The following is a 27,581-nucleotide window of genomic DNA, read 5'->3' on the forward strand; positions in this document are numbered from 1 at the left end:
TGGTGAATTGCCAGCACAGTATTTGTTTAGCAACCCCTGTGGGGGAGATGGGCGGTGATAAAAATATAATAAAAATAAATGGACCTTTGAATTACGTTTGTTTCCCAAAGGGTAAGGAGGGTTTCTGAGCAACTGGATCCAAGTTGTGCAGCTGCTGTTTATAATTCCCCAATTTTTCTCCCTTTCTTGTTTCCTCTTATATTATTTATACTTTTTTTTTTTGCACCTTGCTGAAAAATATGCATAAAACATTCCGGATGGGTTCAGAAACTATCCTGAGCTTTTACTCCCAATTCAAGGGATCTTCAAAGCAGCAGCTTGGTCAAATCAGGTGCTGCTCTTCAACTCAAGGTAGCTGTGGCCAATTTCACCCAAGCAAGCCCACCATCCTAGCAATCTCATTCACTTTCCTGGAAGTAGACTACTAAATCCAGTAGGCTACTTTGGAGTAAGCACATGGCATGTTGGAAGGCAGCAACCATAATGGGGAGAGGGGTGCTGACTGGGATTGAGAATTACAGCCCGTGTGCAGAGTGCTGACCTTGGAGAATGCTTCTGAGGGATTTCTTTGGGAATAAGACCAGGAACTCTAGAATAATGAGAGGCAGAGAAATGGTCTCTCACTCCAGTTTTCCACTTATGCCTAATCCGATAAACATTCAGGGCATTGTCTCACATCATTTTTATAGTTATTCTTTCCTGCACAAGCAGTTGAGAAATTAGGACCAGAACTGTCTCTTTGGGGCTTGGTGGATCAACAACTTGAAAGAAAATATGGGACTCTGCTTTTATACATGACAACAGCAGCAAGACTTTCGTATGCAGCAAGATGGAAAGGTGCACAAACTCCCACAATGGACGAATGGATGGTCAAATTAACAGAGCTGGCACAGATGGCAAAACTGACAGCACTGATAGGAGTAAACACCATGACTGGATTTGTTTCTACATGGAAACCACTTCTGGCCTATTTGCTTGTAACTAAAAAAAATGAAGTTTTGATTTTGGGCTTTGAGGATTGTTAGCGCTTTATAGCAATAACGTTAGTTAAGGTTTAATTAAGGGTAAGGGATTGACTTAATATAATAGGCATTTCTTTCTGTGTCGGAGAAGGTCAGAAGTCACCTTCTTATTGTTTCTGGCCATTTCTGCACTTCTTGGTTTTTGTTTTCTCTTTTAATTCTGTATTCTAGCTTTTATGTTCTTTGTATTTTAACTGTACTTTGAAACTCCCTTGAGAACTCTCTCAAGTTCTCCCTTGAGGCACAAATGACCAGGCTCAAATTATTTGACTTCAGACACATGAGGCGAAGACCCAGCTCTCTGAAGAAGGTTCTGATGTTGAGAAAGATGGAAGGAAAGGGGACAACCAGCAGCAAGGGGGATAGACGCAGTTGCAGCGGCGATGGGGGTACTGTTGGGAGACCTGAAAGACCACCTTAGGGACAGATCGTATAATAGTATTCTATTCACTGAAATGAAGGGTTTGTTCAATTCAATATGTCCAACTTCAATGTAAATCCACAAAGGATTCCACAAATATTATTGAAAGTGCATGTCGTTATATTCAAGCTGCATGTTCCTCTCAGTACCTATGCATAAGATCAGGCTTGGTGATGGCAATAGGGAATGTTTGCACTGATGGGACCCACTGATTCAAGTTTATGAACTTTCCATCTAAAGGTCAAAGAACAATTCTTTGTAGCATTTGTTAATCCCCCCCCACACACACTTTGATCATTTTATAAGATTCTACTATATTTGTTTTATTGTCAGTCACTTTGGGTTTTCTTCTGAAAAACAGTGATAGAAACATTATGTGGAATGCAGTGCAGCAGGATCCCGAACATTAAAGCTGCAATTCTATTCATTTCTACTTGGGAGTAAGAGTTATTGAACTCAGCAGGACTTGCTTCAGAGAAGAAATACACAACACACTTTTAAGGCTGCAATCTTATTATAGTTGCCTGGATGCAAGCCCCCATAGGAGGCAGTGATGCTTGTTTCTGAATAAACAATTTAGAATTATGCTAAGTGTCTAAATAGGTAAGGTTACACATAGTGAATTGCATGGGAAAAAAGCAGATCTGCATAAGATTGCGGCTAAAGTGCCCCATCCTAAATATAGTTAGATACTAGAAAGCTCCATTGACCTATATGGGTTTTAATTTTGAATAAATATATTTGGGTGGGGCTATAAATAAACAATATATAAAAAGGGGAGGAAAAAAAAGGTTCTTAAAGGATGGTAGTAAAGTCATCAGTGATGAGTGAGGTGCAACTGCTGGGATTAGGTATGTTAATCTGTACATTTTGAAGCTTTGAGGCATCTGTAATAGGCAGGGTTTAAAAATAATTCGAGAGAACTCCAATCTCTGCAACAATTAACTTGGCCTAGGCAGAACCAGATCCAAATTCCCACAGCTATGGTATTTTGGACCAACTACCATTTCTTAACCTACCTCACTGGATAGTTGTGAGGCTAAAATACACACTACCTTGATCTCAATGGGAGAACGGGAGATAAATATAAATTCTAAACTCTTAAGAGGGTGGTTTTGTTTTTATTGATTGTTGGGAGCTGCTTAGGATCATTATATGAGATAGGTGGCCATAAGTTCTGCAAATCAATCAATCAAGCAATGAGGCTCGGAAGGATAAGCCTCTTTGATTGAAGTAAATCACTTGTTTCCCACCTCTTTCAAATTTACTGTTAAGGTTGCCCTGCCCTACCTTCTCCTCTCCTGCAAGGTTCTTTTGCTTTTCACCGCTGCTCAGCAGGCAGCTATCCAACAGATGCAGCCCCTTCCCCTCCTTAAAAGCCACATGCCTAGCTGGAAAGGCTCTATTTATGAACGCTTGCTTGCCAGTTAGACTCTTCCTGAAACTTTGCTGGAAAAGGTTGGAAAGAAAGAGGCGACAGTCGGCGACGCTGCTCGACTCTGAAGGGCGGCATAGTCCAGACCAGGATGGGACGCGCGGAGATCCTGAGCGAAGGGTCCGCTATTCTTGACTTTTGTTGTATTTGTTTTATTGTTGAGCCAACAACCCTAGCACCCCTTCCCGCTTCGGGGACCCCAAGCTCGGGGCTGCGTCGCCCCCGCCGTCTTCCCCCGGGATCCAGGCCCCTCGGTGGCCCCTATCCGAAGGCTCTGCCCCCTCCCTCGCTTCCCCCTCGGCTTTGAAGCCCTCCGTGGGCTGGCCCCGGCCCTCTCCCTCCCACCAGCCACCTCCAGCCCGGGTTTCCCCCGGGGCAGCCCGGGATCGATTGCGCAAGGGTGGCTGCGGTGGGGAGGGGGCCTCCCTGGATCCCAACCTTGACTGGGCTTTGAAGAGGCCACTGGCTGGGCCGGGCCCGGGAGGTGGGACGGCCAGGGGCCTTTCGCCGGCCTTTGGCCAATACCTGGAGGAGAGGTGTGGCCAGGGCCACTTTAAGCAGGGGGCGGGTCGCTTCAGGATGGCTTCGACCCCTTGCGAAGCCATCACCAGCCGGCCGAGCTTCTTGGGGTTGAAAGCGGGCTTCTCTCTGCTGGGCGGTGGGGATCCCTGCTCCGCCGCTGGCCGTTGGTGGGCTTGTTGGACGTTGCGCCGGATCTGGCTTCCCTCCCGGGCTAAGGGCCGGACTCAGCCCTCCCCTTGGACTTGGCTTCTCCTGCAGCGCCCGGGTGCTTGGACGGCGACCCGAAGCTCTCCCTTGACCGCTCCTAAGCGGCGGGACAGCGGCCCGTCGCCTCTTGGCTGCCTGGCCTCCCCAAGCGCGGGGCTCGTGGCGTCGGGGTTAGAGGCTCTTAAGGGGCCCATCCACCTCGTAGTTAATTGGTCGAGAGGATCTGGCCCGGTGAGCCGTCCAAGGAAGGAAATCTTGGACTTTTATGCCTTCCAGCTTGCTGGATCTCCTTCTCCCTGCGCAGCGCAACCCTTCGGAGAGGTGCTTAGGCATCCCCCCTTCCTTGCCAGGCGCCTTCGACAGCTTTCCTTCGGAGCAAGAGCGAGCCGTGATTCTCTGGACTCTTGGCTGCCCTCCCTGCTCGCCACCCGGGCGTCATGGCAGGGCCCTTGCGAAGGGAGCTGGGCCGCTCCTACCCCTTCCCGGTCCAAGGTCTTCACCTCAACAACCTCCCCGCGGTTCCTCAGCATGAAACCTCGGGCAGCTTCTTGCCCGAAGCCTTCGGCGGGGCGACCCCCGGGCAGGCCTTCGGCTTCAAGCCGGACTACGGACCGCAGGCAGGGGTTGTGGAGCCCTATCCCGCCGGGGGCGAAGTTTCCCGCACCTGGTACCCCTTCCCTGCGGGGGGGGAGGCCTGGAGCCACCACCCTCCGGGGGTCGTGATGGGGCCTTACGCGGTCCCTCAGCCTGGAGAGGCCTGCCAGGGATCAAAGCCGGACATCAAAGTGGAGCGTGACTTCGACCAGCCGGGCGGCCCCTATTACGGAGGGCATCCCTGGGCAGGAGCCTGCTTGGTCCCTCCCGCCGCCGCCGCCGCCCGGCCTGTCCCTTGCAGCGCAAGGGAGGCCGTTCCGCCCAGCCCGGATCCCCAGGCTTCCAGGAGCCCCGCGGGCCAGGTAGAGGAGGTGGACAGCGCGGAGAGCAGCCCCCGGAGCGATGCAAGTCAGAGCCCCAGCGAGCAGCTGGCCTCTGAAGAGGCCAGAGAAGGAGGCGGCAGCGGGGATGAGGTAGGAATGGGCCGAGAGGCGGTGGGGGGGCGATGAATTGGGCCAACCGCAGGTTTCCTTTGGGGCTTCTCAAAGCAGGAGAACCCGGATCTCCCTTGTCCTGGCCAGTTTTTAGAGTTTTTAGCGTTGCTCTGAAAACTGTTCATGCCTACTCAAGAGGGGAAGGCAATTCTAGCGGTTCCCTTTTTCCCACCCCTTTTAAGTGCATCTTGCCTAGCAAGAAAAGGATGCTTTTCCCCTGCAGCCATGGTTTCTGCCCTCCCGAGGAAGAGTCTCCTTTTCGCATTCACATAACCTTGGTCTGATCTGTTTGTTTCAGTGTAGTCTTACTCTTTCTGGTTTTGGAGACTGCTAGGGAAATGCTCTCTGAGATAGAATGGGGAGCTCATAAAGGATTGAGGAGTTGTATTCAGTGCACTGGGACTTCACATTCATTACCGGTTGCTTGCGGGTGTGTGTTATTGTTGCTGGACAGGACAAAATGGGATAAGCCATCTCTATTTGGGAGTAGGGATGGATTTCCCAGCTGGTTAAAAACTGGGTTGAGGGTGGAATCCATAAAGCCTCTGGAAGATCTGCAACCAGGACTTTAGATCCCAGCTCAGCATCATGTACTTGGAGATCCTGCCATGAATTGGCATTTCATTATTGCAAAGAAAGTGGGTTTTTTTTTTCCTGATGGTGCTTTCTGTCATGCTTCACTAAGAGCCTCTAAGCGTATATTGAAACATAAATTAGCTTTTTGTGTTTGGGTTTGCAAGACTGGATCACAAACCAGCTAACCCTGTCTTATCCTGTTGTACTGTGTGAACAGAGACTTTATGACTTAGTCTGTGGTTCAGTTACTGTCTTTACACAACTCCCAATCTGGTTACTTAGTTAACCATAGTCTGGGTTTTGCACAAGACACTGAATCTTAAACTAACCAGTTTTGCTGGTTATGCATAACATACTAAACCACAAATCTCTAACTGAGTTTAATACTAACCAAGCAGAGCGTGGCATCTGTTTGGAAGTGATCCACGTGGTAAGATGCTTTTAGGAATGGTCTTATGCAAATTTGTATTTTCTGTATTTCTTTTTTATTTCCACACCCACCCCTGTTAGATACATATATAACGGGTAGGTGGGTATTGTAGGATTTGGGGAAAAAAAGATGATTCAGGTTTATATTTTATACACTAGAAGTAGACTGTAGCTCGTGAAAGTTCATGCCATGCTACGTAATCACCATAAAATAGAAGCAGGCAGAGATTATGAGAGTTGTGACCACAAATCTTTCTACAGAGGATCAAGAAAGGTTTAGTTTCCTCATAAGTTGGTCTGATCTGTTTCTTTACAGACTGGAACCTTTGGAGATAAAAGCGTAAATGTGCCTCTTCTAAAAGTAGTTACATAGCAAAGCTGTGTCAGGTTACTTCCATCAACTCAAGCACCCTTTGCCATAGTAGTTGAGACCGATGTAAAACTAACTAACAGCCGCCCTTTTTTCCTATTCAAGAACTAGTATTCAGATCTACTGCTCTGGAATCAGGAGAGTTAACTTGGTGATTCTAGCTTATTAGTGCATCCTCCTCCAGAATGTGTTGAATGTTATTAACAGCTTTGAGGTTTTTAATGGGAAGCAGCATATACGTGTGTTAAATAAGATAAAATCACCCACCCCTCCCAATTTGTTTAAAGTCAGCTAATCCAGCAGCTGCTGCTACAAATTGTTCTGGCAGCTTCTAAAATTGATTATGAACAAGATGTGGAACTATGATTGACAGAGCTTATAAACTTCTGAAGAAGTTGGAGGAAATATTTTGCTTATAAACTTCTTAAGAAGTTGGAGGAAACGGTTGGGCAGAACTCTGGGTTTCTGAAGGAACGGAGGGCCAACTATATTTTTCAACTAAAAATTTCTCTTAAGATTTCCTCCCCCAGAAGATGCTCCACTGGCATGGATTTCTCGCTTATTCGCTTGCTGTCTTGTGTCACAGCTCCGTGATCAGTTTTGCTCACTCATTAGTTGGATTCACTCCTTGTGTTAGCCTTTGATGGGTTCATAAACCCTACAGCAGCCTGTGTAGATTCTTGCTGAAAGTCAGAAGTTGCCTTGTGTAATTTCCAAAATTCTTTTTTTTTAACATTTGTACTCTTTTAGTTTTTCTTTTTTCTTTTTGTCGTTTTTTTGGGGGGGGTTATAGTCTTTATCTTTCAAACTTAATAAAATTCTTACTTAAAAAAAGCATACAGCAGTCTGCAGTTGGTTGGGTTTGCCTTAGTAAGACAAAAATCACATTTTGGCACAGTGATGTGCAGACCTGGTGTGCACATCTTTCTGTGTACGTGGCCACACTAAGCCACATTTTATGTTGTGTGCTGGGTGAAAAGCCACGTTGTAAAATGAGCCACAGCTCGGTGATTTGTTCCTGACATTCAGAGACCACAGCGAGTGGTGTTTTTCCAAGCAGACTGAGGATTTTTTAGATTTTACCCTCCTTCACTCTTGCATATCAGCAATAGAGATCTTTCATGCTACCACACAAAATCCCATCAGCATTCCCCAACTTGATGCCCTCCTGGCTGGAAATTATGGGAAGTTTTGACATGACTGCAAATTGTTCAGTTTATTATATCTGTATTGCAAAGCAAGGGATGAAATACATGTCAGTTTTCTCTCAAATTAATAAAGTGTAGCAATGTTGTTATATGGTGATACCACTGTTGGAATGCAGTGGTGTGTATAGTTCTGGTTACCAAACCTCAAAATGTTGTTGTGGAGCTAGAAAGAGTGCAGATAAGGATGGACAAAATAATGAGGGGCTTAGAAAGGCTTGCCTATGAGGATAGGGTACAATTGTTGAGGTTCTTTTAGATTAGAGAGAACACAGGATAGCTTTAGACAAAATCAATGCACGATATAGAAAATGTAGATCGAAGGGTTTTCCCCCTTCTCCCAATATTGTTGTAAACCGCCCAGAGGCCTCCGACGGGAGGAGATGGGCAGGGATAAATTAGATAAATAAATATAAATAAATAAATATTAGAATTCTGTGTCATCCATTGAAACTAAATAGTCAATGATTCAAGATCAATAAAGAGGAGTTTTTTATACCACCCATGGATAAAACTATGAAATTCATGGCCATTGGGTGGTGATGGTCATCAGTGTAGATCAGTGTTTCTCAACCTTAGCCATTTTAAGAAGTGTGGACTCCAACTCCCAGAATACCCCAGCCAGCATTGAAGTCCACACATCTTAAAATGGCTAAGGTTGAGAAACAATGGTGTAGATTGCTTAGGAGAGGACTGGACAAATCTATGGTAGACAGGATAATCAACAGCTGTTGGTCTTCAGGGCCCTTTGCTATTCTGAAATACCAGCTGCTGGGGAGCAACAATACAGGAGGGCTATCACCCTTCTATTCATGTTTCTGTGCTTTCTGAATGGGTATGACTGCTTACGTGAAATAACTGAGTGCTGGACTAGATCAGCCCTTAGCCTGGTCAAGTAGAACCCTTCTGAGGTTCTCATTCCTTGGAGAACATTAATCAATGAAACATTGTGACTCTCCTCTCAAAGATGATGCCCAGAGAAAACACTTGTGCAGTATTTCTTTAAAAGTTGCCAGAGAGAGGAAGCAACCCACTCCCCCCACCTCCCCCAAGATCTACCACAGAGGGAAGAGATCCAACCTGAATTTCTGGGCAGATGGTGGAAGAGCTGATGAAGTCAATTTTGAAGCCCCTTGCTAGTGATATGCATAATAACTGGAAGGAGCTAATGTGAGTCTGTTAGGTATCAATTTTGCCCGGTGTCTTTCTGTAATCAGATTACTTTTTGCTGCAGAATGAGACAGGAAGCCCAGTCTTCTCAAATCCCCTGAATTTTGCTTGAATACAAAATCTACCAGTCAAAGTCAGGCATCAAAATATACACTTAAAGTGAACGTTTATAAATATTTGAGAGTTTATGCTTATTCATCTAGGTTAAAAAAAAAAAAAACCCAAACTACCAGCAGATCCCAATCTATGGGTCTATTTCTGACTTGATGGATTTTGGGAATGTAAAGGTGTACTTTTTAAAAATGCAGCAGAACCATTTGACGATGAGAATGTGTCTCTGCACTACCCCGTATGCATTGGTTAGCCAGTTGGATAGATGCATCTTTGATGATGATAGAATGAGGTAGATTCACTGGGTTCTTCATCGGGGTTTAGCAAGATTTTGAGTAAGAAACTTGGTGCTCTGCCTGCAAGTACTCTTCAGCATTTCTATGATTTAAATAAGGTTTCTTCAGTCTGGCTATCTAGATGTTTTAGGGTGGAGAAGGCTGAGTTAGATGGTTCTCAAAGACCAAACTCGGCCTGCTAAATATAGTTCAGAAAACTAGAATGCTATTGTGATTTTGGTAGCTCAGAATACCGTATTTAGCAAAATTAATCAAATGCACAGGGATGGCATTTGATACTTGCATTGTAAATAGCTTATAGGAAAAACATGGGATTGTTATTAACAGTAAGCTAAATGTAGATCAGCAGTGTTATCTAACTAGAGTAAAGGCTAACATCTAACTACAAAAGTTGCAGCAAGGATACCATGATTTTTAAATTAGGTAGTTTCCAAATTAAAAAGAATTGTTCCATTTTATTCTACACTAATCAGGCCTCGTTGAGAATCCTGTGTCCTGGTCTGGCTCCACATTGTTAAATGGATGGGGACAATTTGTAATGAATACAGAGGAGGGCAATAAAGATGGTCACCGGTGTGGAAATTATGTTCTCTGGAGAAAGGATGAAGGACAGATGGTGTGTTTAGCCTAGAGGAGAGATGACAAGTGTGAAGGGGAATCAGTCGGGAAACTAAAACACTACTCAAATATCTGAAGGATTGCTCAAAGAAGAGAGAAGCTTTCCAGATAAATTGGACCTGCATCATAGAACAGAGTTAGTTGAACATTAGAAGAAACGTATTAATAAAAGTTATGGCAGTAGGAAGACTTTAAGCAGTGGCTGGAGAGCTATCTGTTGGGGATGCTGTAGCTCTGGATTTTCTACATCTTTTAGGGACTGGACTTGATAGCCTCTGTTCTGGCACTAAATGCGAATTCCTGGGTTGAGCGTATGCTCAGAGGCACTTTATTCTGTAAGCAGGATCTTGAGCTGCTATTTTGCATCTCAGTCTCTTGACTCAGCTTAGCAGTAAGTCTCTTGAGAAACTTAATTATGATGCTATAAGAAAACCTGTCTTTTCATATATTGCTGAGGGATTAAAAATGGAAAGTAAAGAGTAAGAATAAGTGGGCAGTTTTTTCAATGAAGGAAGTAAGATCATCAGGGTCTGTGCTGAGACTGGTGCTTTTTAATGTATTTATAAATGATTTTGACTTAAGAGTAAGCAATGAACTGGCCAAGTCTCCAGATAATACTAAACTCTCCTGGGTCATGAAAACCGATAGTGATTGTGAAGAGTCCAGAAGGAACTCTTTAGACTGGTTGAATGGACTACCAAATGGTAAATGTGGTTCAATCAAGTGTAGAGTGTACGCTGGAGAAACCTCCCCCCTCCCCAAATTCACAGATAAAATGATGGGATCAGAGAGTAACTAGGAAAAACTTTCGAAGTCCAAGTAGGTAACTCAGTGGAGATGACATCTGCCTGGCAGCTGGGAAAAAGCAAATTCCATGCCAAGGATGATTAGGAAAGGGATCAAAAATAGAACTGCCAACATTGTGATCCTGTGAAATCTGCAACACATCAGCATCTGGACTATTGTGCATGGCTCTGGTTGCTGCATTTGAAAAAGGATATGTTAGGGCTGAAACATGTGCAGGAGAGTCCATTCAGTGTGATCATGGAGCAACAATGAATTGGATGCGGCCTTCACTGCAGTGGCGCCTGCCCTTTGGAATATCTTGCCCCCAGAGGTGAGATTAGCCCCATCGCTCCTAGCCTTCTGGAGGGAATTGAAGACCTGGCTCTGCCATTGGGCTTGGGGCAGGGAGGGGAATAATCTTCCTTGGGGTTGGCTAGTGCCTTGAAGTGCCCCTCCTACACAAGGATTGAATGAGACCACAGCCATCAGGATTTTATTGTATTTGGTAGTTGTAAAAAATGTTTTAGTCTATATTTTATATTGGAATTTTATTGTATAGTTATTGTTTTATGCTGTAAACCACCCAGAGTCCCTCCGTTCGGAGATGAGTGGTGACAAATTTGATAAACAGTACCTTCCATAAAGGGCTAGAATATTTGGGATTTTTAAGTTAGGCAAAAGGCAGAAGGGTTCAGAGTTGGCTGCAGGATCAGGACCTTTAGAAAGGCAGTGAAGACCTGGCTCTTTCCCCTGGCCTTTAGGTCAGGATGAGTAGAATTCCCAAAAGAGGAATTATAGTATATTTCAGTTCTGATCACCACATCTACTCTTAGTAGATTGTAATAATATGTGTTGTTTTTCTATTTGTTAGTTGATTTTTCTCTCTCTCCTTTTTATACTGCCCAGAGTCACATCTGAGTTAAAATGTTTTAAATAAATAAAAGTGAATAAAATCATGAATGGCATGAAGAAAGGGGACAGGAAGAAGCCCCCCCCCCTTTTCCCCCTTATAGTGTTAGGTCCTGGGCATATCTGTGACATTGACTGGAAGGAGATTTAAAACAGACAAAAGAAGGTACTTCATATACCATATAATTAACCTGTGGAATTCATTGCCACAGGATGTAGCAAGAGTAATCAATTTGTGGAGGACAAGTGGATAGTCTTGAGGACCTGATGTTATCTCTGTTTTGGGGGCAGCCTGTGTCTCCAAATGCCAGTTGCAAGGGAACACCAGCAGGAGACGGGCCTGACTCCATCTTCTGGTTGTGAATATTTCAGAGGCCTCTGGACCAAGATGGGACTTGGCCTTATCCAGCAGAGCTGTTCTTATGTATTTCTTTTAATGTTATGTGAACTCTTGACAGTGTAACTGGTTGAGCTATATGGAAGTGTTCAGCTGAACCTTTGGGCTGTAGCATATCATTTATCTCTGGTCACTCCAAGCTGTTCTTAAAAGACAGCGGGAGAGTTAAAGTCAACTCAGATTGAAGGATTATTGACCACACTAAAATGTCTTTTTGTGGTCTTGAATAAATCTGACGGCCTGGCCACCTAAATATGTAGTTGTTTGGTTAGCCAACACCAGAAGTGATAACAGCCAATTAAAAAGATAATCCAATGCAATCAATTAAGTATTGAGTAACAATCCTTAAGGGATGCGGTGGTGCTGCGGGTTAAACCGCTGAGCTTGCTGATCGAATCCGTGTGACGGGGTGAGCTCCCGTTGCTAGTCCCAGCTCCTGCCAACCTAGCAGTTCGAAAACATGCAAATGTGAGTAGATTAATAGGTACCGCTTTGGTGGGCAGGTAACGGCATTCCGTTTAGTCACACCAGCCACGTGACCACGGAAGTGTCTACGGACAAACGCCGGCTCTTCGGCTTTGAAACAGAGATGAGCACCGCCCCCTAGAGTCGGACACGACTGGACTTAATGTCAAGGGAAAGCTTTAACAATCCTTACTAGGTGCAAGAGCTCTTATCAGTCACAAATCCCAGAGATATTGGTAAGGCGGGGGGGAATACAAAATACAAGGAGAGCCAGTTTGGTCTAGTGGTTAAGGCTCATGGCTAGAAACAGGAGTCTGAGTTCTAGTCCCGCCTTAGGCACGAAAGCCAGCTGGGTGAACTTGGGCCAGTCACGCCCTCTCAGCGCAAGAGCCAATCAGGCGTGGTAGGAGAGTTCTAGTCCCGCCTTAGGCCTGAAAGCCGGCTGGGTGACCTTGGGCCAGTCCCTCCCTCTCAGCCCAACTCACCCCTCAGGGATGCTGTTGTGGGGAAAATAGAAGGAAGGAGTATTTGGTATGTTCACTGCCTTGAGTTATTTATAAAAAATAATAAAGGGATAAAAATTAATAATCCCTAATCAACCCTTTTATCTGATTAGGAAGTATAGGAGCTGTAGTCCAACATGTGTCAGGAAATTCCTCCCTCCCTCCCTCCCATTTCTATCCTGCCAGTCTTTCAGAAGCTCTGGACACTAAATAGCATTTCTTCCTCCAGTTTTTCTCCACAACCCTTGGACAGGGGAGGTGGGGTTGAGAGAGAGTAACTGGCTCAAATCTGCGCAGTGAGCTTCCACCAGTGAAGGTGCACCTGCCCCTGAAGACCATAGTTCATTGAACAAACAATAGCATCTTGGTTCACTTAAGCCATCAACCATGGTTTATACAGTGTCCAGTTTTCACATCACAGCAAGCCAAAATCATATGACGGTTAAGAGCAATGCAAGCATGGCCTGTGTGTTAAGCAAGGTTGCCAGATCTGGAGCATCTGCTATGGCTTCCTTGTCCCTTTTTTGCAACATACGCAGACAGTGCACCCCTTGTGGAGCTGATGTCTGCCCAACATCTCCTGCAGATGTGTTTGCAGTCTGCTCTATCCTGTCGGTTCTATCCTGCCCTTGGGGCTGCCAGTCCCCTCCTCCTCCCACCACCACCCTCCTCCAGTAGTGTCTGGCTGAGGCTTTTGGAGAGCCCCTTGTAGTGCTAAGTCACTTCAAAGCACTCTTGTTGCTGCCTTGAAAGAGCTCACCCCCTTGCCCGTGGGCAAGGCAGGCCTTGTGGTTGGCCTCCAGCCGCTGGATGCTGGCTTGGATGCTGGCTTGCTCTTCACCCCAGCCTTAGAGCTATGTCTTCCCAACTTAAGACTAGGTGCTACCTGGGACAAATTTGCCGTTCTTTGCTTCTGCCTGTGTGCAGTGTTGTTGCTCTGTTCGACCCCATGGCCAACATGGGTGATTAAAAAGAGTTTGCAGCCACAGTGTATGTCTTCTGTTTCTCCCTAGTGGATACAATGGTAAATACAGGATTGTCATCTTTGCTATAGAAATATGAAGAATTACAGAATTGGAGGGGTCTTGCAGGCCATCTGTGTCACTTCCCTGTGTGATGCAAGGGATCTGGTGTTTGAGCTCCCACCCCAATAGAATAAGTCTGTCCTCTGCTTGAAGACTTCCAGCCAATACCAGGTCTTCTGTAATGTAATGTAATGTAATGTAATGCGTGACCACTACCTGTGCACAAGTTATTGAAGAGGGGCAGGGAAAGGGCTAGATATATTCTCTATCTAAACCACTGTTTCTCAACCTTGGCAACCTTCAGATGTGTTGACTTCAACTCCCAGAATTCCCCAGCCAGCATTTGTAAACTGTTTTAAAAACTTGAGCATAAATATAAATCATTACCTTGTAGGTTTGTCAGTATTTGGGATCACCCAGCAGGATCCCAGTGAGCAAACAGGACAATCCATGGCTATGAAGCATGACAGCTACATGGGGGCTTCTGTTTTCACCAGCTGGGGGGGACAATGTTCTTGACTGGGGGAAGATGCATGATGGCTATTTCTAAGAAGTACAAGGTTCCAGGGATGCTTATCTGCTCAACTTCCCAAATTTGGAATCCTCCAAGTGTGGGATTCCAACTTTCACAATCTCCAGCCAGGATGACTTCTGCAGGACACCCTACTGGAGAATGCAGGTGTAACTGCTGCGAGCGATAATTGGAGCTGAATAGATCTTTGGAGGAGCCATACCCTCTGTAAACAAGTTTGCTCTCCCCAGACCATGGAGAATGCAAAAAATGTGTACTAGCAATAATGCCATTTGTGCCAGAAACAAGATAGTTAAAAAGAAAGGGAAAAATCTTTTAGGAATGTGAGCTTGAGGGGACAAAAAACCCTGCAGATTTCTTCTGGAGAAGATATGATTAGCTCTGATGGGCAATTAAATGGGGACCTGGCCGGAGGCTAGGAAGATTGGCTTGTTACTATTTTTGGAAGCAACACAAAAGGCCAACTTGTTGGTTTGATTCCTGTTCTTATCATAAATGTCAAGAAATCAGGGATTTTCTTTTGGAGATTTATCTACTGAGACTGCTCAAAAGAGTGAGAAAGAAATAGATAAGAAACAAAGTGATAGGTGAGCTTGAACTCCAAATGGAGAGAGGCTCAAGTATGACGAGGCATTGAGGTCTGTTGAGTTTGGGCCTGAGGCATTGAGGTCTGTTGAGTTTGGGCCTGTTGAGTTTGGATGTGATTGATTTCTAGTAATTAAAAGGAATCCATCTGATTTTTCTGATATATAGACTGTGTTCTGGCAGTAAATCATTTCAAGTCTCTTTCAACATCTGGCTCTTAAACAGACTGATTTCTACATTTCTCTTGACATGTACTCATCATACGCTCTATATGTATACATATACAGGAGACTTAAAAGCATTGTCCTCAAGACTGAGTTTGATGGTCTTATCCTGATTAGTATGAAAAGAAGAAACTCACCCTTCTGAGTGATGTTTGTTTAATGGCTAGATGTATATCCCATCTTCCAAGTTTCCCCCTGAAACAACAGCCCAGTGAGATAGGTAGGGAATAATGACTGGTTCAAAATCATCCAGTCAGCTTCTGAATGGGAGGGTGGAATTGAACCTATTCACAATTTTAAAAATGAGTCAAATGCATTCCAAATGAGGTGGTAGTAGCAAAAAAGGTTAAAAATCAGTAAAATGAATTCTAGATGGGGTATTAGTAGCCAAAAGTTGTAACGTCCTCTCTGAAAAATGAGTGTGTACGGGGGAGGTCTTATTGCTGTCTTCCCACAAAGAAATGGGATGTCTCTCAAGGTCTTCTTTTTCTTTGCTTTTTTCCTTAGGAAACCACCACCACAGTGGAGCTGGAACAGTTTGCGAAGGAGTTGAAGCACAAAAGAATTACCTTGGGCTTCACTCAGGCAGATGTGGGACTGGCCCTGGGTTTACTCTATGGTGGGTGCAAGCTATGGGTTGTAGGCATGTAAGGTATCAAAGAAATACCTGGGGGTGTTTTTAACTAGGATGAGGAGAAAGCTCAACTTTTGCCTCATGGACTTGTCTAAGATTAAGAGACTTGACTCAGATTAAGAGTCTGTCTGTGGCACTAACAGTTCTGGCTCAGGATGATAGAACTCGTAGCTCAAAAGAGTTGGAGAGAAGCAGGCTGAGGTAAAGAGATGTTTTGGATTGAACTGAATTAATCTTGATCTGTTGATGGGATTGGCGCCTGAGTCCAAACAATAATTCCAAAATCAGAAGCATCTCTTCTTTGTTGTCTAACGAGATGTTTCTTCTGTCACATTTATAGTAAAAAGTATAACTGGCACCTGATTTGCAGGGAACTTTTTAAATTTAAAGTGTTTTGATTTATCTAATCAATTAAATCTTGTTGCCGCACTTCCACAGGCCACTTCTCACTGCCTGCTCTTGTAGGAGGAATTTCTCTGTGACCTGGAGCCTTGACCAAAGTAATTTTCTGCTCTTTGTTGCAGCAGTGAAAGTAAAATGAAATAGAGATCCTAATTTTATTTGCTTTTCTACTGAAAATAGTTGTGCGTTTGAATATAAAGTGTGTTGAAAACACCGGGCAAGAAGTTGGCCTAGATGACTTTCCAAGGTTCTTCCAACTCTTGAATTATTAGCAAACTAGTTGACAACAATACTGAATATTCCCTACTTTTCTTGAGTTACTACAAAACGTAAAAGCTTTACAAAAAGCCCCTTGAAATCAACGAGGTTGAGCTCTGAGTAGATACTTGTAGGATTCTTTTAAATAATATTCACTGCATCTCAACTTCTGTTCTACTAGATTCCTCTTCGAAATATCAGTCTGCTTAATTTTCTCACTCACTCATGCAGGGAAGATGTTTAGCCAAACCACCATCTGCCGCTTTGAAGCTCTGCAACTCAGCTTCAAGAACATGTGTAAGCTGAAGCCCCTCCTTCAGCGCTGGCTTCAAGAGGCTGACAGTAATGAGAATTTACAGGAGGTGAGTTCCTAGGACGGGAATGGATGTCATGTCTTCAGGGGCAGAAGGAATTCTTCATTTAGGAGGTTGAGTTATTAATCGTTAGCAGTAATTATTAACAATGGCACCTTGCTGAGGGTTCTAGGCAAATATGAACATGCCTCCTCTGCCCCAAGGAGTATAACGTTTAAAGGGTTTGTTTTGTTTAGTGTTTACTAATAAGAATTTAATTAAGGTTAAAGCAAAGATAAAAAGTACAAAAAAGCAAAAAAACTACAAAGAGAAGAAGAAAACTAAAAAAGTGAGAAACACTTTATGTAATTTTAAAGATTACATAAAGAAGTTACTTCCGACTTTCAGCAAGGATATACAGCAATTTCCATAATCAATCCCTTACTCTATATCAAACCAAGATGACATTATTTCTATAAATCAATCCATCAGCACACATAGAAATCACGAAATAATTGCTCCTTCCCCTTATATTAAAGAAAAGTGTGTGTGTGTGTGTATATATTACTTATTTCTAAACCAGCTTCCCTTCCCTAAACACAACATTTATTCAATTATTTTCTTCCTAACACTATTCCATATATTTCTGTCCATTGTAATAAAAAATCAAATTATAAAAACATATATTGTCAGCTTTTATAATTAATAATGCCACAACAATTTTAACCCTATTAAACCTAAAACCAAACAATTATTATTATACCTTATAGATACCTTGTAAATCTTAAAAAATCAAATAAACCTTAAAAACAGACCAGGAAATCTTAATCCAAGTTCTTAAAAAGACATGAAATCATAAAAAATCCTCAGTGTCAATCCAATTAAACATTCTTAAATTTTTATCCCACTTTGAAATATACCAAGAACTTTACGTATCTCCATTCTACACACAAGGCATTTTTCATACAGAAATCAAATAGCCCAACTGCCCTCCTTAAAAACTCAGACTTCTCAGCAAAAAAAAAACTCCCACAAAACAAGTTTTCTTCTCTTCCCTAACAATCCCTCAGAAAGTCATAACAATCCCCCAGAAAAACAACTGTCTTTGTAGTCTGTAGCAAAGACTGTCGCTTTAACCCCTTCACCAAAATGTAGTCTTCGCCTGGCATTACTTCAATCTCACTGTCAGTAAAAACATCTCCATCTTCACCGAAATCCTCATCTTCCTCCATAACATCTTCAGCCAGATAACACACTTTAGAAATAATTTCTTCCCCAATGTCCCAAATATTCTGCAGAATAGCTTGATAGCACTCTGAAAAAATCTCTTTGAAGGTCTGCTCTGACTCACCATGAGACTCTGAAAAAGCCTCCTTGAAATCCTCCATGTTTCAGGCAGTAGATTATGGCACCCCCTAGATACTTGATTCTTGCACATAGGGGTTAATGAGTTAATACAGGAGTTCTGAATGAAATTGGCACAAGAGAAAGTGCACTAACAAGCAGGTCCCAGGGAATGTGAACAGAAACTGAAGATTCAAAATGGCAAGTCCAACGTGCAGGAAAACATTCACTCCTTCTAACTCAGTACAAAAATGGTAACAGGAAGGCAATTATCCATTCTCAGTCCTCAATTTTTAAACAGGAAAACAAGCCAAAACTTAAAAAAAAAAAAATCTTTAAAATTTAATCCAGAAATAACAATAAGCACCAAGAGAGTCCGCTTTTTCTTGATGTAGAAAGCCTCTCTTGGGGTACATAAACTTAAAAAAAAATATATGCATTGGGTGATTTAGAAATGGGGTGGCTCGACCTAATGTCCCTTTCAGGCTACAAACACGGCTAGGAAATGGTGCCGTCCCCGCTCCTACTGGATTGTCACAAACACTGCAATTCTCTGGCTGCAAAATGAAGTTCAGGAGAGCAGGTAGGGTGATTCCAAGCTTCTTCATTCATGATAAAGCTCTGGGGTCCAGGAAAAAGCTTGCCTGGGCCCCCAAAAAAGTGCACGTTGTCAGCTCTGCCCACAGAGCCCGCGGACACAGCTGCTCAGTCGGCCACGTTCCCACCGGAAGTCTGTTTTGTTTAATATTTTTAATATATAAGGCACCCTTCAGAATTCTGATGGTCCAGAATGCCACAAACAATTCGTTATTTCAAAAGATTCATTGCTGGAAAATGTTCAGAATGGTCAAATAAGCCCAAAACAAAGACAGAATATTCTATTTTCTCAAACTGATACATTTTGCAGATCCTTGGTGGATACATTGTGCAGTAGGGTTCAAAATTATTGGAGTGATAAAATGAGGCCTAGGAAGGGCAGGCTAGTGAGAAAGTGGAAAAGCAAGTTGGGAGAAGTTTTGCTATGTTGCTCAGCAAAGATTCAGTTTGGTTGATGAATATGCGGATCAGCTTTCTCCACTCAGTGTTTCTGCTGATATTCATTCATTCATTCATTCATTCATTCATTCATTCATTCATTCATTCATTCATTCATTCATTCAGTTTATTGAGACCAGGATGGTTCTATGGGGGGGATGATCAGTCTAATGTGTCTCTGCCATCTCAATACTTAAAGCTCCCTAATATCCTCACTGATTCCTCAGTAACACGCAGTTGAATGTTCTTTAAATATGCTACTGTGGCATTGAAATCCACACTCTTTTATTACCTTATCATTCTTTTCTGCTATGTCATTACTCATTACTCATGCTATGTCGTTGCTACTTACATATTAAGTAGGAGAGGGAAGAGGAAAGGGGAGGGAACTCTTCCCTAAATGATATGTTGCATCTTTGCCTTGGAAAAGATGCAACATATTGTTTAGGGAAGAGCCCCTCCCCTTTTCTCCTCTTCCCCCTCCTACTTAATATGTAAGTAGCAACGACATAGCCTGAGTAATGAGTAATGACATAGCGGAAACAAGCTGAGCAGAATGAATGAAAAACTGAAAAAGCAAAACATTAAAAAATGCAAGTGTTACATAAAAGTTGCAGAAATTTGTCAGAAAGATATAATGGCCAATAAAAAAATTAAATTAAATTAAAAAATTATGTATATATTGGAAAGGAAAATAAATAGGAGGTCATTGAATGATGGAATTTGGTGTGCTAAAAAAAGAGAGGAAATTATAGAGAAACTGAAGGAAGTATTTGCTTCTGTCTCCATTGCTGAAGATGTAGAACATGCCTGACTGAGTTAAGCTTTCATAAGAGAAAATCGGATGAACTGAAATAAATAGAGATGAAGGGATAAGCCTAATGGATTAATTAAAAATTAGCTTAATGTCCATTCTGGATAAAATGTAGAAAATACTAAAGAGGAAATAATTTAAAGATACAGAAGAACATGTCTTGCTGAAAAGGAATAACATGGCTTCCTCAAAGTCTTGTCTTACTAGATTTTTATTTTTAGGATGTCAGCAAAAATGTAGATAGGGGTAATTTAGACAACATACTTGGTTTATATTTTAGATTTTTTATTCTGCCTTTATTATTTTTTATAAATAACTCAAGGCAGTGAATTTTAGTTAATGCTCCCTCCTCCTCCTATATTCCCCACAACAACAATGCTCTGAGGTGAGTTGGGTTGAAAGAGAATGACTGGCCACCCAGCCGGCTTCCATGCCTAAGGCGGGACTAGAACTCCCAGTCTCCTGGTTTCTAGGCCCGCACCTTAACCACTAGACCAAACTGGCTCTCCTTTGACAATTCTCTCATGTAAAGTTCCTAATCATATACAACAGCCATTTGATAAGAGGAGAGATGCTGTCTAAGAAAACAGAAGAATAAAAATTAACCCTTTTCAAACTGGAGAGATGTTCAAAGTGGATCGATTGCTTTTTAAATAGTTTCTATGTGTTCTGGAGTTACAGGTGAGCAGTAAGGTAAGGAAGCCACTTATGACATCAAACACTATTCAGGGCAGTAAAAGCTAAATAAGTGTATGAAAAACTCCGCAAGGATCCTTCCAAGCTGGTGAATGGACTTCAGAAAAGCAAATGCAGTTCAATATAAGTAAATGCAAAATGATGCACGCCAGCATGAAAAATCCAACTTGCATGTACATGACGGGGACCTGAGCTAGCAGTGATCTTGGGATCGTGGTGGATCACATGTTAACTCACAGTGTTGCTGCTGTAAAAGGGGACATTCTATGCTTGGAATCACTGAGAATGGAATTTAGAATTAAGCTAACGATAGATGGAAAGATCGCTCTTGGAATACTGCGTTCACGTCTGGTCACTACATCCCCAAAAGTATATTGTAGAGCTGGAAAAAGTGTGAAAACAGCATGGATATCCCTTTGTTAGGAAAAGGCCAGTGTCATCCTTTGAAAGGGATTGCAGAGAGATTCAGCACCGTGCTGCAACCCAGAGTTAAATTGTGAAATTCACTGCCATCAGATGTGGTGGTAGCTACCAATTCAGATAATTTCAAAAGAGGACTGGATGCATTCAAGTAGACCCAGGCCATCCATGGCTGCTAAACGTTATGGTTGTTTACTATTTCTTGAATCATAGGTAGCAGACTTTAGATAACAGCTGGTTTAGAATAACAGTGGAAGAGGGCAATCTGTCTGCGCGTGCGAGCTTTCTGAATAAGTCTGGTTGGCCATTGTGTGAGACAGATTTTTCGACTACATGGACCGTTGACGTAATCTAGCAGGGTTGCTCTGGTATCTTGACACGTGGAAGAAGATGTACACAGATTTGGGGGCAGGGGTGCAAAGCTGGAGTTGGTAGAGAAAAGTTGGTGACTGGAAAGCTTCATGAGCTTGGAGGTAAAAGGAATCCCTGGTTTAGATCTGTCAGTCACTGAAACATGGGTCAAAGAGGGGGGCTTTTCAAATGGGGGAGATGGCAGCAGGCTTGAATGGAGGAATGGGATAATGTTCGGGTGCTAGTATGCAGAAATGAGAAGGATATACAGAGAGGAGGATTAAAACGACAAAAAGGTACCCAAGGGAGACAGTCTGGAACAGATCACGGCATGGCATTGCTTAGCCACATAAGTAGTAGAGGAGTACGGTAGACCCTGGAGTCATTTGAAGTGGCTCAGGATGCTTAGAAGAATCTGTATATTTAGCAAACCTTTTAGTGCCTTGAGGAGGAGAAGGAGCTCTCTGTTGGGTGGGTCCGATGGGGTTGTGATCGCCAAGCAGTGACACCCAACATGGCTCTCCCCCTCTGTGCAGCAACTGTGCTCCATGGAGTCGGCCATGATCCAGGCTCGGAAACGCAAGCGCACCAGCATTGAGAACAACGTGAGGGGCTCACTCGAGTCGTACTTCCTGCGCTGCCCCAAGCCCAACCTGCAGGAGATCTCGCAGATTGCTGATGACCTCAGCCTGGAGAAGGATGTGAGTGACCCCCATCTTATTCCATTTCCCCAAGCATCCACCACTTTGCGGCACTAAATCCTTGCTCTCCCGGGTCAGATTTTGATGTCTGATGTGGGGTGGTGCACGCAAAACCGTTTTGTTTTGTTTTTTGACTCAGAGCTTGGAAGAAATCAGGCTGACAGTTTTGAGTGGGTTGCATACCAAAAGGACAAAATATTTTTTAAAATTGTTTGCCTTAGAAAACAGTGGGAATTTAAAACTCTCTTTCTGTCCTGGGCCCAAAGAAGAAGATAGGGTGATAGTCCAATCTGAATATTTCCAACCACCTAATTTACAGAAAAATCGGTTTAGAAAATGATTTTTAGGTTGGGGTAAGCAGTGCTCTGCAGAGATCATCAGTCTACCTACTCTTTCAGTCATAGGACAAAAAGCAAGGGAACAGAGTGCCTACTGCAGAAACCATGCAAGATGTTCTGGTATATGCCATCACATTCTGACCTAACTCAGGACAAAATTCCAGAACATGATGTGTTTTCTTCTGAGTTCAAGAACACTCAACATGTCGATCTGGAACATTCTGTCCCCCTCACATGACAACTTCATTTTTGTCATAATAACCTTAACCACTTTAATTTGGAAAAAAGTTTGCCTGTTGAGTTACAGTTCCATTATACCTGATTGTAGGCACTCTTTCACCAACTTGGTGGCAGTAAAATGTGTTGGACTGTAGTTTCTATAATTCTAAGCTGGGATGCCAAGACTAATTTTAATTTAGATGCAGAAAATATTTTTTTTTTCTGCTGGCCATTGTTTATGTTTAGATATATTAAGCTGAATTCCTGCTTCTGGCTCTTAACATTGTGATGATTGCCTATATAAACCTAAGGGTCATCCGTCACAACTCTCATCATGGGACCATTGACCTTGTGTCCTACTAACATCAATCAGACAGATGCCTCTGGAAACACACAAGGACCACAGCAACTTCCTTCACAATGTTTGTTGTATAACAGAAGAGCAATCCTGATGATCAGCTCAGGTTCCATATAGCCTAGCATCAGATGTCCCGTAATAGCCAGCCAGATGCTAAGGAAGACGGGCAAAAGAATCTTCTTGCTCAGTTTTCCAGTCATCTGCTCTACACATAAGGAAGTCCTACTGAGGAAGTGAAATTAGATGTAGTCTCTTGGTTTGATGGTTGCCACTTCCTGCACTCTTCTCCAGCTCTGTTTGGTAGTTATCTGAGAGGTTGCTAGACTGTCTACAGTATTCCAAGAGTGGCTGCATGATGCACATTTATGTGTTGGCATTACGCTAATTAAAAATGAAATGTTGGTTCTACTGCCATAAGACACCTAATTGATGAAATCTTTCGTATTTTGATTCCCAAGATCTTTTCTTCCGTTGTCCACAAATAACTTAGGCCCTGTAAGTGATACCTGGGTGACAGCAGGGATACAGGTAGTCCTCCCTTAACGACCATTCGTTTAGTGATGGTTCAGACTTATGATGGTGCTGGAAAAACCTGACTTATGACCAGTCCTCACACTTAGTTGTAAGGCATCCCCATGGTCACATGATCATGATTGGGTGCTTGGCAACTGGTTCGCATTTATGACCATTGCAGCATCCTGTGATCACATGACTGCCATTTTCAACCTTCCCAGTCAGCTTCTGGCAAGCAAAATCAATGGAGAACTGCATAATTTGCTTAATGAGGACATGGTTTACTTAACGACCACTGCAGAAAAGGTGGTAAAATCGGATTGGATTTGTTTAATGACTGCTTTGCTTAGCAGCCAAAATTCTGGTCCCAATTGTGGTCATTAAGCGAGGACTACCTGTATCCGTTTTCAAATGTATGGTGTTCCCCAACTTGCTGTCATCCTGATGATTTGGATTCTAATCCTCAAGCCAGGGAAGGACAACCCAGTGAGTGCTTGGACTTCAGGAGGGTATCAGTTGGGGCTGTTACATGCTTGTTGATCGCTCACAAATGGCACCATACTCGAGCCACAGCTGCAAGTGTTGTGCCTGTACGTGATGCATGTCCAAAGCACCCTGGTGTGGACTTTTATTATTACAATTCTCAGGTGGATGAAACTGGGAGATAGTGAATCCCTTGGAAAACCGACAGAGAATTTGAACAGAGGTTTTCACCAAGCTTTCTTATGCCCTGTTTTCACTGGATTGCCATTTCATTATGATTCATACAGTTGTTTGCTTTTAAGCTCAGTGGGTGTTGTGTGAATTCAGCCATTGCCATTTGGAAACCATGGATTATTGCTTAGCTGGTGTGAATTGAATTGTCAGTGGGTTACCCAAGATCCACCTGGTGAAATAAACCATGCTTGATTACAATGTGTGAACCCAATTGGGATGTCCACCTTCTACATTGTCTCTTAAATTGCTTGCGCGCGTGCACGCACACACACACACACACACCCCTTTTAACATACCGAATACTTAACAACTGCAAAACCTCCCCATTATTCCTCCTTAAAAGCCAGGAACCAAGCCTGAGAGTGCACTGTTCATTAGACTCAGGGATGTCAAGGATAGGTGACTTGGCCCAGAGAGTCCTCTGCTGTCGCAACATTCAAAGGCAGGTCATGCAGAGCCCTTCCAGAGGATGGGCTGTGCAAGGAGCTATGGAGAGAAGGCCATTGTGGAGAGCATTAGCACACAGTCATCTGCCCCTCGTCATATTGGTTGGACAATAAGTTGCATGTGCTTTTTCTCTTGTCTCCCATCTTCGTAGGTGGTCCGTGTGTGGTTCTGCAACCGCCGTCAGAAGGGCAAGCGCAGCTCAGGAGCCGGGTCCCGGGATGAGTGCGAGGGTCCTATCCTGCCCCAAGTATGTCCTCATGGCCCACTCCAAGCTCCGTCCCCTGGGCTTGGTCCTGCCCATCACCAGCTGCCTCCACCACCACAGGGCTACAACACAACTACATTTGCTGCGGTTTACCTGCCCCAGTTCCATGAAGGAGATGCTTTTGTCTCTCCCACATCCAGCTCAGCAGTGATGGGTCACCCAATGCATTCAAGCTGAGGAGTCTGTTTAGTAAACCTCTGCATCTTAATTTTTAATCCTGGGGAGGCCCTCCAGCTACTTTCTATTTCTTAACTTTTTTATCCTTTAGGAAAGGGAGGGGCAAAAGCTTAGGTGTTTGCCCATCTGTCTTTTACACTCAGGGATGCAGAACTTTTTGGTAACACTTTTTAAATCAGAATTTTAAAAGATTCTAAAATGATTTCCCCTATATTTTCAAAATAAAAGCTGCTTCTAGAACCCACTCTTATTTCTAAACCTTTTTGCCTCTACAAGATCAGTAACAGCTGACCCTTATTAGTTTGATAGGCACCCCTGCACACAAAATCCAGATGCTTCTATCTCCCAAGGACCAAAGAATCTTAACAGACTTTGGAGAACTTAGCGTAATTGGACTTACATTCCCACTTTTAATTGATGCATGTTGAGATCAGCGGGGCTTATAAAGGTTTAAGAGTGGGCCTTGTTCTCATAAATATCCAATACAAAGCGATTTGACTTTGAGGTTCTCTGCAGAACACAACTCCCCTGCAGGTGGAAAGGATTTGGGTTTCTGTTTTTATTATCCTCCCTACCTCCCCACCCATCTCATCTAGTAAATCTGAGAATTTCTTTGACAGATGTATGTAAAAGCGTTCTTGTGTTCTAACGTGTAGGAGCCAACCAGGAAAAGTTCTTAGAAGTTTACTAGGAAATCTTGGTTTGCTTCTTTGTACCCCCTGCAACCCAAGATACAGAACGAGGAGTGTCTGTAGCATGTCTTTTGACCTTGACTGCCATTGCATTCCTCACAATCGTATTTTAGACACTGCCCTTGTCTTCTGAGCACACAGAGAAAGAGGCTTTGAAACCAGGATATGCTGTCTGTGATGGGGTTGAAGAGAGGCAGAAGTCTGGATATCCATCTTCTCCCTCTTTGAAAAACCATGATCTTAAGACTGCACAATACAAAATATATTTTTAAGCAGGAAACTTTTTAAGGGGCTCAGACGTCCCACTTTTTCTTCCCTACCCTGTCAGAAATTCAAAAACAGCAATATGTTAAAGGAAAAACAAAACATGGAATGGCATCTAGCCAGAAATGTTGAAAGCCATGCCCCCTTCCTCATTTCTTTGTCTTTCATATGTACTATTGTATCTGGCATGGGAGAAGAATGTTGGTGGCTGTATTCTTTTTATAATCACAAATCCATAATGATTTGCCATTGTATTTGATTTGCATAATGCACTCAATTGCATGCATAAGAGGCCTCTATTAAAAAAGGTGCTGATTAGCATAGGCGTGAATGTGATTTCTTTGCAAAAACCAGGTGCATCCATGTACCCAGCAGGCCGAAGATGTTGGCCAGATATACCAAACGCCCTTTTCCCCCCTTTTGTTTTCATGTGGACGAGTTCACACGTCATGCTAGTTCAAATGGCCTAGTTTGCACACAGTATTAGTGCATGTTACGGATCAGTGTTGCATGAAAACCAGGACACTAGGGGCTATTCAAACCATAGTTTAAAGCTTGTGGGCATGATTTATGGCTCATGACAATAGCACACCATGCATAAAAGTGCTGTCCATAAACATGACTTACCTCATTGTTCATCCACATCTCTCCAAATCCCAGTGCCTATATTGGGTGTGTGTGTGTGCAGTGCGCATTGCTTAAAGCTTTCTACGACAGCTGCCATGTATCCCTGCTCCATACTTTCTCTTTCTAATCAGTAACAGATAAGGGGATTCTCCTATTATTACATATTGCTATATTGATTTGAATATTGGCCATTTGCCAGTCCCTTTGCAGAGAGATCACTCTTGGGGGCATGATAGTGTTTTAGCATTAATATTCTCTATTTGGCAAGTGCGTGTATCTAAGCGCAGTGCAAACCTGCGTTTTTTTTTCCTCCACAATCACCACATGCAAGGTAGATTGGCCAAGAGTGACTAGCCCAAAATCACCCAGCAAGCTTCCATGGCTGTAGTTACATATTTTTTGTTTGTTGGCATCATTGTTACCCAATGATGTTTATCAATCAGATCTAGAACTTCATTTATTCTAGCTTTTTCTGGATTAGGCTTCTCTTCTCAAAATTATTGGTCCATGCATTGATATTTTTTTCTGTAAGTGGAGACGGACATAAAAGCCAAGTTAAAACAACACAGCAAGCCATGACATGATTTGGGCTCAGCATCCTGGCAAATTGTTCAACTCAAGTCAAAGATCAAATTTAGCTTCCATGTTATCTTGGCCTTCTTTTAATTCTCTAGATAATTTCCTACTGTATTTCTGTAGTTTTGCCATTAGCACCCATAGGCTGCTGGTGCACTGATTTTCCAAGCGCGGGGTCTTCCCTGCCAATCCCTTCAAGGGTTTCAGTGGCACAAAAACTGCAATTCTTCCCAGCATTTCCCAACTTCAGGATGTGTGGACTTCAATTCCCAGCATGCTCAGCAATGCCCACTGGCTGGGGCATTATGGGAGTTGAAGTCCAGATATCTAGCAGTTGCCAAGGTTGGGGAACAGTGGTTGAGGATAGGAAGAAACAGCTGAACAAGCCCTGAACGTATCCAGTGGAGGTGGAATGACAAGTTGTGTGGGGGAAAAAAAATGGAAGTGACAAAACTGAATGGAGTTGTATAAAAGGTAGTTTGTCTAGGTGCCGAACCAGAACTCTGTTTGCTGCTACCTTTCAAGCAGAACCCGTTCTTTACAC

The 27,581-nt window shown here is 43.2% G+C and overlaps 1 protein-coding gene across 1 annotated transcript; it reads left to right on the forward strand.

The window, feature by feature from the left end:
- Positions 1-4,044: 4,044 nt before the first annotated feature.
- POU5F1 (POU class 5 homeobox 1) lies at positions 4,045-24,878 on the forward strand. The gene is made up of 5 exons (XM_063296382.1): positions 4,045-4,674; positions 15,404-15,515; positions 16,422-16,552; positions 21,680-21,844; positions 24,588-24,878. The coding sequence occupies exons 1-5, from the start codon at positions 4,045-4,047 to the stop codon at positions 24,876-24,878; spliced, it is 1,329 nt and encodes a 442-aa protein (XP_063152452.1).
- The last annotated feature ends 2,703 nt before the right edge of the window (positions 24,879-27,581 follow it).

The sequence above is a fragment of the Candoia aspera genome, chromosome 2 (assembly GCF_035149785.1).
Source record: "Candoia aspera isolate rCanAsp1 chromosome 2, rCanAsp1.hap2, whole genome shotgun sequence".
Lineage (NCBI taxonomy): Eukaryota > Metazoa > Chordata > Lepidosauria > Squamata > Boidae > Candoia > Candoia aspera.